At 45.6% G+C, this 16,036-nt stretch overlaps 1 protein-coding gene across 1 annotated transcript in view; it reads right to left on the bottom strand.

Annotated features, from left to right (window-relative positions):
* Positions 1–325: 325 nt before the first annotated feature.
* POU2AF2 (POU class 2 homeobox associating factor 2) overlaps positions 326–16,036 on the bottom strand; it is a 60,084-nt gene continuing 44,373 nt past the window's right edge. The window contains exons 5-7 of the mRNA XM_060179769.1: positions 4,989–5,031; positions 1,327–1,619; positions 326–727 (exon numbers count right to left, since the gene is read on the bottom strand). Coding sequence (XP_060035752.1) covers positions 326–727; positions 1,327–1,619; positions 4,989–5,031 — 738 coding nt within the window. The remainder of the gene's footprint in view (positions 728–1,326; positions 1,620–4,988; positions 5,032–16,036) is intronic.

Consider the following 16,036-nt stretch of genomic DNA (forward strand, 5'->3'; position numbering starts at 1 on the left):
GGTGGGGAATCTCATAACATTTCTAATATAACTGAAGAAAAACACCTAGTGCCCAAAATGATATTCAAAGCTAACAGAAGATTCATAATGTAATAGTCTTTAGAAGACTCCCCTGTCAGACTGTCTTACTAGAGTGTGGTCCCACAAATGGAATTCACTGCGTGCTGGACCTGAGTGGGACTATGGAGGGAAGGTTCCCACACAGTCTCGCCAACCACCGTTAAGGAACAGGGGCACGGAAGGTGGCTCTTCCTGAGTAGCTGCCGCAGAGAACACAGACCCCCAACTCCAAGGGAAGTCAGGGGGAGAGGCTTTGGGGGACCTCTCAGTAAGCTCTGCGGCACTCGAATGTCCCCCAGGACATGCTCCCATCTTCTCTGCTCCATGGGGAAGGTTCTGGAAGGGCGGAGGCATCTGTGGCCTCGTCAGGGGCAAGGGGCAGCACCTTGGATGGCAGCTCATTGGACATGGCCATGAAAGGGGTGAAGGGGTAGGGGGCTGGGGCCGGGTACCCTGGCGTGTGGTACAGCTCCTCCAGTGTATGCACTGAGTAGGACGGAGCCCCAGCTAGTGGGGGGCCCCAGCTAGAGCTCCGGTGCTGGCCTGTGCTCCCCGACTCCACCTGGGATAGGCAACTCGTGCTTGGTGACAAGGTCTGCAGGCTGTCAGCTGACACCGGGTCCGGCTGGCTGAGCCCATCGGGCACTGTCTGCTCCCAGGAGTCCCTCTGAGGAGAAAAGAAGGGGTCGGGGTTTCTCATTGGGTTACTTACAAAGGGGCAGCTTTGCTCTCCAGTGCAGGATACTGCTGAAGAACCCTGTCTCCCCCCACCCCTTCTTGTTGTTCACTTCTCTTTGGCCCCATCTTAGAAGTACTAGTGTTTTTCAGATCTGTATGAACATGTGTCTTGGGAGGGACTGAGAACCAGCTTCCTTTGGGTGAGAATATCCTATTGCTAACCAGAGGGAGCAGGTGACTGTAAGGACAGGGAAACCCCATGACTCAACCTGAGCTGTAACTCAGCGCTCTTGGCTTATGTGCTGGAGGAATGGATAGGACAGCGGCATCCCGCCAGAGAGCACAGCATGAGCAAAACGCACATGATTCTGTCTGATAAGCTGTCCCCACCCCACCTTGGGTCGACCCTCTTGCTGTCATGGGTTTTTGAGGAAATCTTGCTCCGAGCGTATCCTGGTCTCAGGGCCTCAGGGGAAACAATGGCCAGCTAGATGTGGCTTTTGCCTGGTGGCCAAGCTCACAGGTGGGCCAGGGGCAACCCCCAACTGGCATTTCTCCCTGAGGAAACCTGTCGGCAGACAGACTCACCATCACAAAGTGCGCAGAGTCGCTGGGGAAGGGCGGCAGGAGCGGTGGCAGGGGCGAGGCGCTGAACAGGGAGCTGGGGGTGGGGGTCAGGGTGGCAGGCCGGTGGTCATTGTAGGGCTCTGAGAAGTAGGGATCCAGCAGGGCTGGGTGGCTTGGCCCTGCAGAGGACTCACAGGGAAAGGGCTTCACGCTGGAGCTGCCCATGTCGCTTGCAAACTGTTTAGTGCCGTGGAAGTCTGAGTCAGATAGGAAGGATCTTCGGACACCATAGTAACCTGAGGTGACTGGCGAGCCTGAGGCCAAATGAAAACTAAGTGGGCTAAGATCATCCTGGGAAGGAAGTCATGGCGTCTCTGCTGAATGTATGTGCAAAACATGCTTCTAGGGGGCTATGTGGTGGTGTGTCAGATAGAGTGCCCATGTGCAAGGACCCGGGTTCAAGCCCCCATCCCCATCTGCAGGGAGGTAGCTTCATGAGCAGTGAAGCAGTGCTGCAGGTGTCTCTCTTCCTCTCTATCAGCTTATCTCTGTCTCTATAAAATAAATAGATAATTAAAAAATATATCAACAACTTGAAATGCATTACATATGGCTGTATTCCCTCTTGTAATGGTCTGGTGTGTTCAGTTTACTCCCTTTGGAGGATGAATTGATTTTAGATGGTGCAGGAAGTCTGCAGTCATCTGCTCACTCAACCTATATTTCTGGGCCCTTTACTCTGCCAGGGCATCATGCTAGGGAGGGGCTGGGCTTAAAGAGATAAGGAGAATAATTCATTGGCATCGACCTTTTATCAGATGAACACCTTTTTCACAGCCTCTGAACTGACCACACCCTTAATGAAAGTCTGTTCTGGGCATGTTATCTGAGATTCTCTGTGTCCAGATAAGGTGATGCTCTCACCCCACCCTAAGGCAAGGGTAGGCTGCTCTTGTACTTCTGTATACTGCCTCTAACACCGTGTTTGGCATCTAGCAGACACTGGCAATATTGGCTTGCTTGCTGCACAGTGATGTAACTTCTGATGTGTGCAGCCAAGTTCAGAGAACTACTAGAAAGGAAAGAAAATGTGTTTCTGGATTTGATGAGTCCCATGTTATCTGCTGCCCTCTTGTGGCCACACCAAGTCCCTCTCTTGGCTCCCCTGGACACTGCAATACTTTAGGAAGAAAATGCCTGGACCCCACCAGGAAGTTTGGTAAAAATAGGAAAGAAGCTGGAAGTGTTCTGGAAGAGATGTGTTTGCTGAAGACTTTCAAATCTCACAGCTCACCTACAGTAAGAAACACGCTATAATTTATCACGTATTTAGGGGTCTAGACTCAGGCCGGTACATTGACGGCTTCATTCTAGTCATCTGCAGGTGCGGGGTTCAGTGAATTATGATCTGAGGCCAAAAGGTCTGAGCTGGGAAGTAAATTCAGGGGCTTAACTTTTTCACCTTCTGCAATCTTCCCCGACCCCTTCTGCGCCATTCTTTAGCTTCCTCTCTGCCCACTCTTTGCAGGCACAGAAGACCCACTGGTCAAGGCCTTCCCCCCATGTTAACATGAGCCCTTAGTCTGCACTGCCAGCACTTGAGCCAAAGCCACACTGTGTGGCTCTTCCAGTTGTGTTCCCTGCTCTATCTCCTGAGTTGCTCTTTCCAATATGCCTGAAAGCTCCACGGGGGTAGACCTTAGACCTTAGACTTTAGGTGTTTTCTGTAAACCTAGTAGTTCAGTGATTACATGCCAATTAAAAAAAAAAATTTATTATTTATTTTTTTTTACTTATTTAAATGGAATACAAGTTCCTCTTAGAAGGCTTAAAGCACAATTCAACACTCTCTACTTCCACCTTAAATTCTAAAGCCTCAAATTTTTAAACCGTGAATTTGAAAGCTGCAGGTAGGGGTTTCATCCTAAGCATACTTGGAGGGAGTTGGGGTCAGGGAGAGCAGAACAAATGAAAATTGAGGGGGTCGGGCGGTAGCGCAGCTGGTTAAGCACACATGTTGTGAAGCACAAGGACCTGTGTAAGGATCCCGGTTCTAGCCCCAGCTCCCCACCTGCAGGGGAGTCGCTTCGCAGGCAGTGAAGCAGGTCTGCAGGTGTCTCTCTTTCTCTCCTCCTCTCTGCCTTCCCCTCCTCTCTCCATTTCTCTCTGTCCTATCCAACAACAATGACATCATCAACAACAACAACAAAAACAACAAGGGCAACAAATGAAAATTGACACCAGTCAATATGGTTCTGCTTCACATGGTGAATCTGTGTCTAATCCTGCCTTCTCCCTTCTTCTTATCTCCCTCTGAGCATTGTACTACGCTTGTTGAAAAGGCCTTGAACTAAAGGATGACAGAGGATCTGGTGGGGGTTGTATTGTTATATGGAAAACTGGGAAATGTTATGCCTGTACAAACTATTGCATTTACTGTTGAATGTACAACATTAATCCCCCAATAAAGAAATTAAAAAAAAGGGCCCTGAAACTATTCTCAGTTTGAGATTTGGGAGAAATGTGTATGTTTGTGCACGAATGTATACAAGAATCTCCCTCCCCCCGCCCTCCAGCATATAATGAGAAATGACCACGTAACAAGCGTAACTGCTAAATGCCTGACTTAGAGAAAGTGCCCACTAAATGCTCACTCCTCCCTCTGCCTGCAGGCCTCTTGATCTCTGTCCTAAGCAGCTGCACAATCACTCAGATGATGTAGCCAGAATTTTCTGCATTGTAGAAGTTTACTAAGGGCACAATTACTAATTCCCCCCCCCCCCCAGTTAGCTTCTTCTAAATAAGGAATCGAATGACTGCCTTCAGGAATGACTGAATGAAGTCTTTTTTTCACTGATTCCGTATTTGATAAAAAATACTTTTGTTCATTTATTGAATTTTTGTCATTACCAGGACTTTACCACACACACTAGGGATGACTTTTTCAGATAGAAAAACAGAAAGAGAGAGAGTGGGGAGGGGGGATATATCAGCACAGGCTTTCTCCAGTGTGGCAAAGCAGGTGTGCTATCCAGGTGAGCTCCCTCACCTGCCAAGACAAACCTTTTAAAGATGCAATATCTTGAACATACTCTCAGGTGGAGGAGCCAGGCGGTGGCTTGTGGTAGAGCACATGGTAGAACCGAGGTTTGAGCCCCTGGCCCCTACCAGCATGAGTGGTGCAACAGTACTGCCAGTCTCCCTCTCTCTCTTTCTCTATTTCTCGTTTTCTCTCTCTCTCTCTCTGCCCCCTCCCTTCCCCTCTCTTTTTGCCACCAGGGTTATCGGTGCCTGCACTATGACTCTACCTCTCCTGGCAGCCTTTTTTCCCCCTTTATTATATTTTTATTTATTTTTATTTGGCAGGGCAGAGAGAAATTGAGAGGGGAGGGGAGAAAGTAAAGGGAAGAGAAAGAGAGATACTTGCAGACCTGCCTCACCGCTTGTACAACATTCCCCTCTGCAGGTGGGGAGCTGGGGCTTGAACCCAGGTCATTCATATGGTGGTATGTGCAGTTAACTGACTCAGTACCCCTCTTCTTTCTCAATTTATTTCTGTCTCTATCTAAAATAAATAAATGTCATTAAAAACACACTATCAGGTAATAATATGAGCTTGGAGGCCCACATGCCTATTTAGAGTCAAAAGGAAAAGGAAGTGCTTATGGAACCAAAGTACTTACCTGGCATCTGGACAAACGGAGACTGAGAGGAGCTGACACTGCCCTGGAAAATAAAGAGAGCACAGTTTCTTCTTCAGCTCACAAGTCCAGGTTAAAAAGTTATCAGGAATGCGTTTTCAAGCCTTATTTTCTTAATATATAAACATTGTTTTGGGTGGATTATATTGGGGTAGAGTGTCCTTAGTGGAGAGAGAGTACCAGAGAAAGGAGAGAGAGAGTGAGAGAGAGACCAAGAGAGAGGAGTAAAAAAGATTCTGGTGGTCTAGGAGGTGGCGCAGTGGGTAAAACGTTGGACTCTCAAGCAGGAGGTCCCAAGTTCAGTCCCTGGCAACACATGTACCAGAGTGATGTCTGGCTCTTTCTCTCTCCTCCTATCTTTCTCATTGACAAATAAATAAAATCTTTAAAAAAACAAAAGTTAGAGTCTGGTAAACATCTCCACTGCATGGCTAGATGAGATGGAGTAGTTTATCCTTTTAGTTTCACTGCTTGCACTAATCTTCAAGTATAATGTGATTATGTAGAAGCATATGTGTGTGTGTGTGTGTGTGTGTGTGTGTGTGTACGTGTGTGTATGCGTGTGTGTGTTTGTAAACACCTACAACAATACATACAAACTTGCAATATACATGCTTGACATTTGGCTTCAGCCTTGAAATAGCCCTTTTCTCTCTCTCTCTCTCTCTTCATTCTATCAGGGAGTTAGTGGCTTCTAGTATGGTTGTTGACATGTAGGTACAGTTTCTCACCTCCTCAGGTAGATGTCTGAAGAACATTCCCTCCCCCCATCCCTCCAGCTTGGGTCTTTTTCCATCACCACACACCAGGACCCCAATGCCCCTTTTACCTTCTCACACTCCTTCCCTTCTCCAGAGGTGTTTTTTTTGTTGTTGTTGTTGTTTAGCTTTGGTGCAATACACCCCACCCAACCCAAGTTTGACTCTGGAAACAGTCCCTTTATACTTGTCTTCACAAAGAACCAAGATTCCATCAAAGATGAGGACCTTGACAGTGACTTGACCCCAGTGTCCAGAACAGAGTTTGGTTCATAGTGGATATAACAGAAATATATGGATTTAAATGGCAGTCTTCAAAGAAGTTCAGTCAAGTGATGCACCCACCCCCAAGGATACAGTGAAATCCTCATTCCTGGTACTTATGAATATGGCCTTATTTGAAATGGGATCTTTGAAGATGTAACTGTTAAATTGATATGAGATTACCATGGATTAGGGTGGGCTCTGGTGTCTTGATAAGCTGAGACAACACAGAGATGCACAGAGAGGAGAAGGCCACTCAAGGAGAGAGAAAACAATTTGAATGATTTAGGATGGGGAAACAGCATAATGGCTATGTGAAGGACTTTCATGCCTGAGGCTCTGAAATCACAAGTTCAGTCCCCAGCACCACCATAAGCCTGAGCTGAGCAGTGCTCTGGTCTCTCTCACTCTGTATTTTTCTGTGTATCGTTCACCAAATAAGTAAACATTAAGAGAGAGAGAGAAAAAAAAGAAATCGGAGTGATTCAACTTTGAATTTAAGCACACTGAGGTTTGCCAGCACCCTTCCCAAAGCTAAGGAAGGACGTTTTCCCAGAACCCTCAGAGGGAGCCTGGCTGCTGACACTTGGAAGTTCAATTGGCGGATCTGTAGAACTGTGAGAGTAAATTTGGGCTAATTTATAACTAAATCCCTAGGGAGCTAACACAGGGGAGAAGCCTGGCTGGGGTAAGAGGAGTTCAGGTGTGCACCCAGACTGGCATTCTGGCTGGGGTGATGTCTGAGCTGACCTCTGAAGGAAGGCCAGCCAGGTGTGCAGAGTGTTAAAATAAACCAATGCAAATTCGGGCTTCAAGACACCCGGGAACAAGGTGGAAAGTGGAGCTGTTGTGAAAGTTAAGCCTCACCAACACCCAGTTCTTTGGATCTGAGTTCTGAGTCTCAAGCCTGTTGTCTCATGAGTTGGAAGAAATTTTTATGGAGTGTCTTCATCCAACTGCCCACAAACGCCCACCATCTCTCCTGTTTATTACTACTGCACGCATTCAGTCTCCAGGACCCTCTGAGAAAACCTTTTTCTTTCTCTGACTTGTTGCATTGTAGGCTGAAAGAAGTCACACTGTCTTCATTCCAGCCTCCTTACACCACACAGAATATTTAACCCCCTATCCCTACACAACCTTCAAATGTCTGAAGACTTCCATCTTTTCCCAGCTGTCTTAATCTGTCCAGGTTTCCATAACAAATACTTTAGTTGGGGTGGCGTAAGCAACAAACATTTATTTCTTGAACTTCTGGAGCCAGAAGCCTGAGGATAGGGGGCCAGCACGGCTGAGTTCTGGGCCAGGGCCCTCATCCATGGTTCATGGATGACTGATGTCTCACTGTGCCTTCAGATAGTAGGTTCTTGCATCCCAACTTGTAAGAGCAGTGATTTATGAGGGCCAGTTACTCACATGACCTAGTCAACTTCCCAAAGAGGCCTAGGGCTTCTATGTCAGAATGCTAGGGGCACACAGACATTTAAGTGACACCAGCCTGGAGTTCCACTTTCGGTAGCACGGTTTTTGTGAAGACACTGGAACCACAATGTCTGTATTTGAATCCCTGTTCTGCTTCTCATTATCTGTGTGACCTGGGCACCTGAGGATTAACGAGACCATAGGTGTAAAGCCTTTAGAATAATTTGCTTAGACTAGCGTGCAAGTGTTAGCTATCATGCTCCTCTGTATCCCTTAAATCCATGATATATTCTTCTAAGCATTCTCCAATTTGGATATTTTTCTATTTCCTAAGTTAATGCTTTTTTTTTTTTTGGTGCTGGGGTTCCCCTGAATGATTACAGGATTCTGTCATGATTTTTAAATTTTCTTGATTATCAGTAGAAAGAGAGAGAAGACACCACAGCAATACGCCACTGCCTTTGGTGCTGCACATAGTAAACAGTAAGGTGCATGCCATACTGGGTGTGGGACTTTTTTTTTCCCTCCAGGGTAATTGCTGGGGCTCGGTGCTGCCACTATGAATCCACTGCTCCTGGAGGCTATTTTTTCCATTTATTGGATAGGACAGAGAGAAACTGAGAGAAGAGGGGAAGACAGGGAGAGGGAGAGACGGAGAAGGAGAGAGAGAGAGAGAGAGGGAAAGGGACAGGGAGAGGGAGAGAGAGAGACTGACCTGCAGACCTGCTTTACCACTAGAAGCCTGGGAGGGGGCAGGGGCTTGAGCCTGGATCCTTGTGCAGACCCTGTGCTTAGTACTGTGTGTGCTTAACTGGGTGTGCCCTCTTGGCAGTAGTATCTCTGATGTCTAAGTTAACATTTTCTTCTGGGAGAATGGAACCCCTGGGCATGCAGAGTCAGAGGTGGGTGTAGATCAGAGTACCTGAATGTCTTACGGAGATGGGGATTAAACACAACAGCTCTCCTGTCTGTCTGTGCACATTCTCCCATGGTTCCAGGGTCCATTTTAACCCGTGTTTGCTCTGATTCCCTGCGCTGCTTGCTCTGGAATATCCTCAGCCTCCTGCCTTGTGTGGTAAGCAGGGGGTGGCACGGTGGTAGCTGTCCCAGGTGCTGCCTGGAGGGATGTCCTCTCACCCTTTGTCTCCCTGTCTGCTCCTCTAAACTTCTCTGTCCAGGCCTGGGGCCAGAATGAAAGTTTCTGTGAGATTCAGGGTACAACCTCCTCTTCATGACCACACTCACCTCAGTAGGTGCCACTTTCATTCATTCATTTGTTGGCAAGTTTCTGCCCAGGGAATGGATAAAACCCCTTTTCTGTCAGTTTTAACTATCATGGTAGAATCACCGGCATTGTTCCTTTCCCAACCCAATTGTAACACTTGAAGATTCTACAAAGATTTCACATTTAAGGTCTAGATGATTTTGACTTTTTTGTTGTTGTTGTGGTTATTGTTGTTGTTGTTATTGATGTTGTCCTTGTTGGATAGGATGGAGAGAGGAGGGGAAGACAGAGAGGGGGAGAGAAAGATAGACACCTGCAGACCTGCTTCACCGCCTGTCAAGCAACTCCCCTGCAGGTGGGGAGCCAGGGGATCAACTGGGATCCTTACACTGATCCTTGCGCTACCACCCAACCCCCAAATGATTTTATCTTTTGATGAAGTCTTTGTTTTTAAAAATTTATCTCCTTTTAAATAATCTTTATTTATTTATTGGATAGAGACAGCCAGAAATTGAAAGGGAAGAGGGTGATAGAGAGGAAGAGTGACACCAGCAATACTGCGACACCTCTCCCAAAGCTGTCCCCCTGCAGGTGGGGACTGAGGTCTCAAATCCCAGTCCCTGGGCATTGTAACATTTGAGCTCAACCAGATGCGCCACCTCCTGGTCCCAATGAAAAGTCTTTTGAGTTTGTTTTTCCTACAAAACTTTCACCCTCCATACTTGTAAAATTAAAGACTTTGTTTCTTGTTTATGGCCACCCATACATTTTTTAAAATTGGGAGTTGGGCGGTAGTGCAGTGGGTTAAGCGCACGTGGCACGAAGCGCAGGGACAGGTCTAAGGATCCTGGTTCGACCCCCCCCCCCCGGCTCCCCACCTGCAGGAGAGGGGGTGTCGATTCACAGGTGGTGAAGCAGGTCTGCAGGTGTCTTTCTCTCCCCCTCTCTGTCTTCCCCTCCTCTCTCCATTTCTCTGTCCATTTCTCTCTGTCCTATCCAACAATGATGACATCAATAACAACAACAATAATAACTACAACAACAATAAAAAAGACAACAAGGGCAACAAAAGGGAAAATAAATAAAAATATGTCTCAGTGTCTCAAAATTCTTTAAGTCAATTTTTATTAGTGATTTAGTATCGATTTACAAAATTCTAAGATAACAGGTGTAATTCTATACCTTTCTATAGCCACCACCAGGCTCTGTGTCCCCATTCCCTCCATTGGAAACTGCAGTAGTTCTTCCAAGATCACAGATACAGGTTGACTATTATTTCTGTAAATCTATATTTATATCTATATCTATATATATCTGCCCTTTTATTATGGTCTTGCCTTCTCTTCCTTTCTGAGTCACACCTACTACTTCTGAATGCCTTTCCCCCTTGTCTTCCCCCAGCCCCCCCCCCCCCCACCTTTCTCCAGGTCTTGATGGAGTTGGAGTTCAGAGCCCTCTGGTCATCTTCCCTTAACATTTACCCCTCTGGGAGTATAAATCAAAATTCTTTACACCCATAACATTTTCCTGTTCATATTAACAAAGCCTACACATAGGATCTGAACTTCCCACAGACACTGGATTCTTAGGCCGTTCATTTTTACTCCTCCTACCTTACAAGTTTTTCTTAACTTGTTTCTTAACTAATCTTTTGATTAGATATCACAATCATATTCATTTTAAAGTAAATCTGTATTAGATTTACTCACTTTCAAATATTGTCTTTTCTTACTCTGCCTCCAGATTTTTTAAAAATGTAATTTATTTATTGGATAGAGGCTGAGAAATTGAGAGCAAAGGGGAGATAGTGTGGGAGAGAGGAAGAGATACCTGCAGCCCTGCTTCACCACTTGTGCAACTTTCCTCCTGCAAGTGGAGACCAGGAGCTTGAACCCAGGTCCTTGTGCATTGTAATGTATGTGCTTAACCAGGTGCGCCACCACCTGGCCCCTCATTTTTTATTTCTATACATTTCACTCTACTTTTTTTTTTCCTACAAATTGATTTGGAAATTAATAGTCTCTTATTGAGAGCTCATTATTTTTTAAGTCACTGTGTACTGGTATTTGGTAATTCTAACATCAGAAAGTTCTAGCAATTTATATCTGTTGATTATTGCTAATTTTTGTTCTTCGTGGTTTATTTCCTTATTCTTTTTTATATTTATTTATTTATTTATTACCTTTTGTTGCCCTTGTTTTTCATTGTTGTAGTTATTTTTGTTGTCATTGTTGGATAGGACAGAGAGAAATGGAGAGAGGAGGGGAAGACAGAGACAGGGAGAGAAAGATAGACACCTGCAGACCTGCTTCACTGCTTGTGAAGCAACTCTCCTGCAGGTGGGGAGCCAGGGGGTCGAACCGGGATCCTTATGCCGATCCTTGTGCTTTGCACCACATGTGCTTAACCTGCTATGTTACCGCCCAACTCCCTATTTCCTTATTCGCAAGTCCCAGGTTGAGCTCTCAATTTAGACAGCTCATGGACCAATAAAGCTAATTTTGGACATGTGACTTTAGGGGAACGTGTGTGTGTGTCCCAATCTACTTTCTTATCATTCAGTCACTCAGTGTCTTGACTTGTGCTGAAACTTCTCACAGTCTCCCAGACCTCCCATACCAAACCTTCTCTCCTAACCCAGCTTGGGAAATTGAGATATTTCCTTTACTTCCTGTCAGTTTAATTAATTATTGATGGAAGATCCAGTGTTGCTTTGGGTGAGCTCTCTCCACTCTATGACCATCTTCTCTGACTGAAATAGAACTGGCTGTCTAAATAGTGAAGCCAAATGTAGATGCGTCTTATTTTTTAAAGATAGTTAGACATTTTATTTTTTTCCATGATTTACAACACTTTCAGCAGACATCCACAGTACAGCAGGAGTAATTGCAGTCTGGTACATGCTCTATCCATGAAGACACTCCTTTGGCTCATTTTAATTTATATGTAATAATATCTGTAAGAAAATAAAGGGGGTTGGGTGCTTGCACAGTGGGTTAAGCGTACTTGGCACAAAGTGCAAGGACTAGTGCAAGGACCTATGTAAGGATCCCAGTTCAAGCCTCTGGCTCCCCACCTGCAGGGGGATCACTTCACAAGTGGTGAAGTAGCTCTGCAGGTGTCTGTCTTTCTCTCCTCCTCTGTCTCCCCTCTTCTCTCGATTTCTCTCTGTCCTATCCATCAACAGCAACATCAATAACAGCAACAAGGGCAACAAAATGGAGAAAAATAGCCTCCAGGAGCGGTGGATTCGTAGTGCACTGAGCCCCAGCAATAACCCTGGAGGCAAATAGATAGATAGATAGATAGATAGATAGATATTACTAACATATAATAAAGTGCCGTGTGCAATTTTGATGGATTTCCAAATTTTTTGCCCCCAGGGCTATCGTTGGGGCTTGATGCCTGCACTAAGAATCCACTGCTTCTGGAGGCCATTCCCCCCATTCTTGTTGCCCCTGTTGTTGTATTTATTGTTATTGTTGTTGTTGGATAGGACAGAGAGAAATCAAAAGAGGAGGGGAAGACAGAGAGGGAGAGAAAAAGAGAGACACCTGCAGATCTGCTTCACTACTTGTGAAGCGAGCCCCCTGCAGGTGGGGTACCGGGGGCTCAAACCGGGATCCTTATGCCAGTCCGTGTGCTTTGTGCCATGTGCACTTAATCTGCTGTACTACCGCTCAGCCCCGGGATTTTCATATATTTTGCCAAACTCCTATGGTCCACAATAATGATGTAAATCATCTCCATCAAATTAACTATCTTTAAAAAATATTTATTATTAGATAGAGACAGAGAGAAATTGAGAGGGGAGAGGAAGATAGAGAGGGAGAGAGACATCTGCAACTCTACTTCACCACTTGTGAAGTTTTCCCCTGTAGGTGGAGACCAGGGGCTTGAACCAGGGGCTTGAACCTGGGCCCTTGCACACTGTCATGTGTGCGCTTAACCAGGTGTTTCACCTCCTGGCCCCTAATTATCTTATAGCTATCATCATTAGTACTATCTCCTCTAGGTTAGTTTGGAGACTATTCAGGTGGAGAAAAGGTCCCACTTGAGATCTCACGGAACACAGAAGTCTTCTGGAAGGGTCTGCGTTGGGTCTGGGAAGGATTTCACTGGGCAAATTTCAGAGCAGGCACTGACTCCCTGGGTCTATGCGCAGATTTTACAGGTTGAGAAAGGTGAGTTTTATGGACCTAGTAGCATGCACACTTGTTTCTGTTGCTCGTCTGAAGGGAAAAGCCAATTCCTCCCTTCCATGTTGAAGATGTTATTGCCACGTGGTTGTCTCTCGTTGCACGCATTCTCCAGAAATCCCATTAGAATTACTATTGACGAGCCCTTAACTTTTGACCAACTGAGATGGTATATAATTTTTATTTTGCATACTGCAAACAACAGGATCCTGCACTGCCAGGTAGCCAAATTTAGAGGTTTGTATTTGAATGAAATTTGCCAACCTGCAACTTCCTGTAGCTGACACAGCAGCCTCACAGCTGCCCCCCAAAAGCTCCTCCATGAAAATGAGTTAATTTGAACTAATAGGTCACCAAGGCAGTAAAGTGATAAGATTAGGAGTTTACCTTGAGTACATTCATAGTCATTTTTATGACCCGGTAATATTTTCAGGTGCCAACCTTCTTGAAGGGATCTATTGAAATGTACTATGGAAGAACTTTGGGACTAGTTTGTATTTATTTATGCTGCTGGCCAAGTTGGTTTCAATCCCCAGTCATATAGTTTTAAAATTGTCTGTTTAAATGAAAAAAAACTACTGCTCATATTTAAAGAATAATAATATCTGGTGCACTGCTAGGATCCCTCTTTCGGAAACTCAGAGTAGTTTATACACTCCAGTTCTCGTTGTCGTGGCGTCTGTGGTTGGGATGCAGGATGAGCTGATGGTGTCCTCTCCAACATTCCAACAGTATTTTAATCACTGAATTTAGGTCCCTGACAGGTCATTTGATTTCCCTCCAACTCTGAAACAAATGTGAGTTTACTGCTGGACATAACACTGCCTAAACTTAGATGGGAGAGGGGGGAGCCTGTGCTGGGCTGGAATACCTTCTTCTTGCAAAAGAAAACAAGTATAGAGGATCAAATGCCTTAGTTAATGTGGAAAGTATACAGTGAGGGGTATTCCTACTGGTGCGACACATTCTGTAGTGACTGAACTGTATTAAACCACCTGTTCTCAGAAATCCAGTTAGTCTTGCAAAGTTTGAAACTGGTTTTAATATTCAGACTACTTTAGTCACAATTAAAATACATACAATGTATTTTACAATGAGTAGGGATTAGTTAAAGAAGTCTCCCATGTTCTAGGTGCTTGAAAGAGTGTTATCTTATAGATGAGATCATCTTAGGTTTACATATGAAAGAAACCTGGCATCAGAGGAGTCAAGCCCCAGATTCACCCACATATCAGTAGTAAATTACAGAACTAGCATATAAACCCCAAACTCTCCAACACCCAGTTTTATGCTCTCTGAGCCTCTGCCCTTGTCCTGCAGGCACAGAGATTTGTGGGGCACACTGAGCTATGTGTTAGCTTGGGGATGAGCACTACAGCTCCTAGAACAAGTGCAGCCTTAAACCAAGGAGTAGGCTAGGATCTACTTAGGGAGACAAGCTATTTGCTCTTGATTATATGCAGTTCCTCTGAATGCCTTTCATCCCATCCAGAAGTGGAGGCTTTCTCTCTAAGCCTTCAATTTTGCCATCGTTTTGTGACTTGTTCTGATCAAAAGAATATGGCAGAAGCCATAGTATATGATTTTCAAAGTCTAGACTCCAAGAGAGTTTGCAGCATTCACCTTCATTCATCAGAAAGACTGCCTTCTCATAACTTCTTGAGGAAATCAGTCTAGGGACCAGGAGGTCGCTCACCCAGTAAGGTATGTACCTTTCCATGGGCAAAGCCCTGGGCTTGAGTCCTGATACCACATGGGAGCACTGTAGTACCTAGGGGAAACTCCATGGATGGTGGAGCAATACCGTGGTGCCTCTCTTTCTTTCTTTCTTTCTTTCTTTCTTTCTTTCTTTCTTTCTTTCTTTCTTTCTTTTTTTTCCTCCAGGGTTATTGCTGGGCTCGGTGCCTGCACCATGAATCCACCGCTCCTGGAGGCCATTTTTTCCCACTTTTTGTTGCCCTTGTTGTTGTAGCCTCATTGTGGGCATTATTATTGCCATTGTTGATGTTGTTCGTTGTTGGATAGGACAGAGAGAAATGGAGAGAGAAGGGGAAGACAGAGGGGGAGAGAAAGACAGACACCTGCAGACCTGCTTCACCACTTGTGAAGCGACTCCCCCTGCAGGTGGGGAGCCAGGGGCTCGAACTGGGATCCTTATGTCGGTCCTTACACTTTGCGCCACATGCGCTTAACCCACTGCTCCACTGCCCCAACCCCCTCCTATCTCTCTTTCTTTGGAATTGTGTGTGTGAGGCCAAGGTATTAAAAACAAAACAAACAAAAAACAAACAAACAAAAAACCCACAGTCTAGCTTCCTAGAGGGTGAGTGACTGTGTGGAAGGAAACCACAGGTGTTTCTGTGGAGAGCTGATACCAAGTGCCTGATATCTTACAGAGCTGTCTGGGACTTTTATGCGTGGTTGAACCTCCAGTTAAAAAGCAACTACAAGAGCCTTGAGGAAGCCAGCAGAGGGACTTTCAGTCAACTCAGAGAACTGTCATAACTACTAAGGTTTGAGCAGTTTTTCTTAAGCAGATATAAGGAACCTATGGAGACTCACCATGGAAAAAAATCAGGTCCTGGCCCAGAGCAAATATGCTAGGTCTCTAGGTACCCGGGCAGTACTCTGCCTGTGGAGGGGCCACACACGGGGGATCGTGAACTGGGCCTTTGGGTTGGGCACCTAAGGGTAAGAGAGAGCAGGAAGAGGCTAGGATGCTTCCAGTTGCGTAGGGATCTGTGGAGGAAGCACAGACGTGGGAAAGCAGAGTTCTTCAAGGAGTCAGCTGTGTGTTGAGAGCAGAAGTCTCCATAGAGAAGCTTTCTTACACAGTAAAATAGATTGTGTACCTACTATGCGCCAGGCTTGTTATAATTTCCAGAAATCCGGACATAAACCATCAATTCTATTCTTAGGAACAACAGTTTCACAGTGAAGACAGTTGCCTAATTTATGTGCAATTATAAAAAACAAAGGAGAAAGACATCTCCTGGGGGCCGGGCGGTAGCACAGCGGATTAAGTGTACATGACGCAAAGCGCAAGGACCAGCGCAAGGATCTTGGAGGGGGTGGGGGGGTTGCTCCACAAGCAGTGAAGCAGGTCTGCAGGTGTCTGTCTTTCTCTCCCCCTCTCTGTCTTCCCCTCCTCTCTCCATTTCT

The sequence above is a fragment of the Erinaceus europaeus genome, chromosome 20, assembly GCF_950295315.1.
Source record: "Erinaceus europaeus chromosome 20, mEriEur2.1, whole genome shotgun sequence".
In the NCBI taxonomy this organism is placed as follows: Eukaryota; Metazoa; Chordata; class Mammalia; order Eulipotyphla; family Erinaceidae; genus Erinaceus; species Erinaceus europaeus.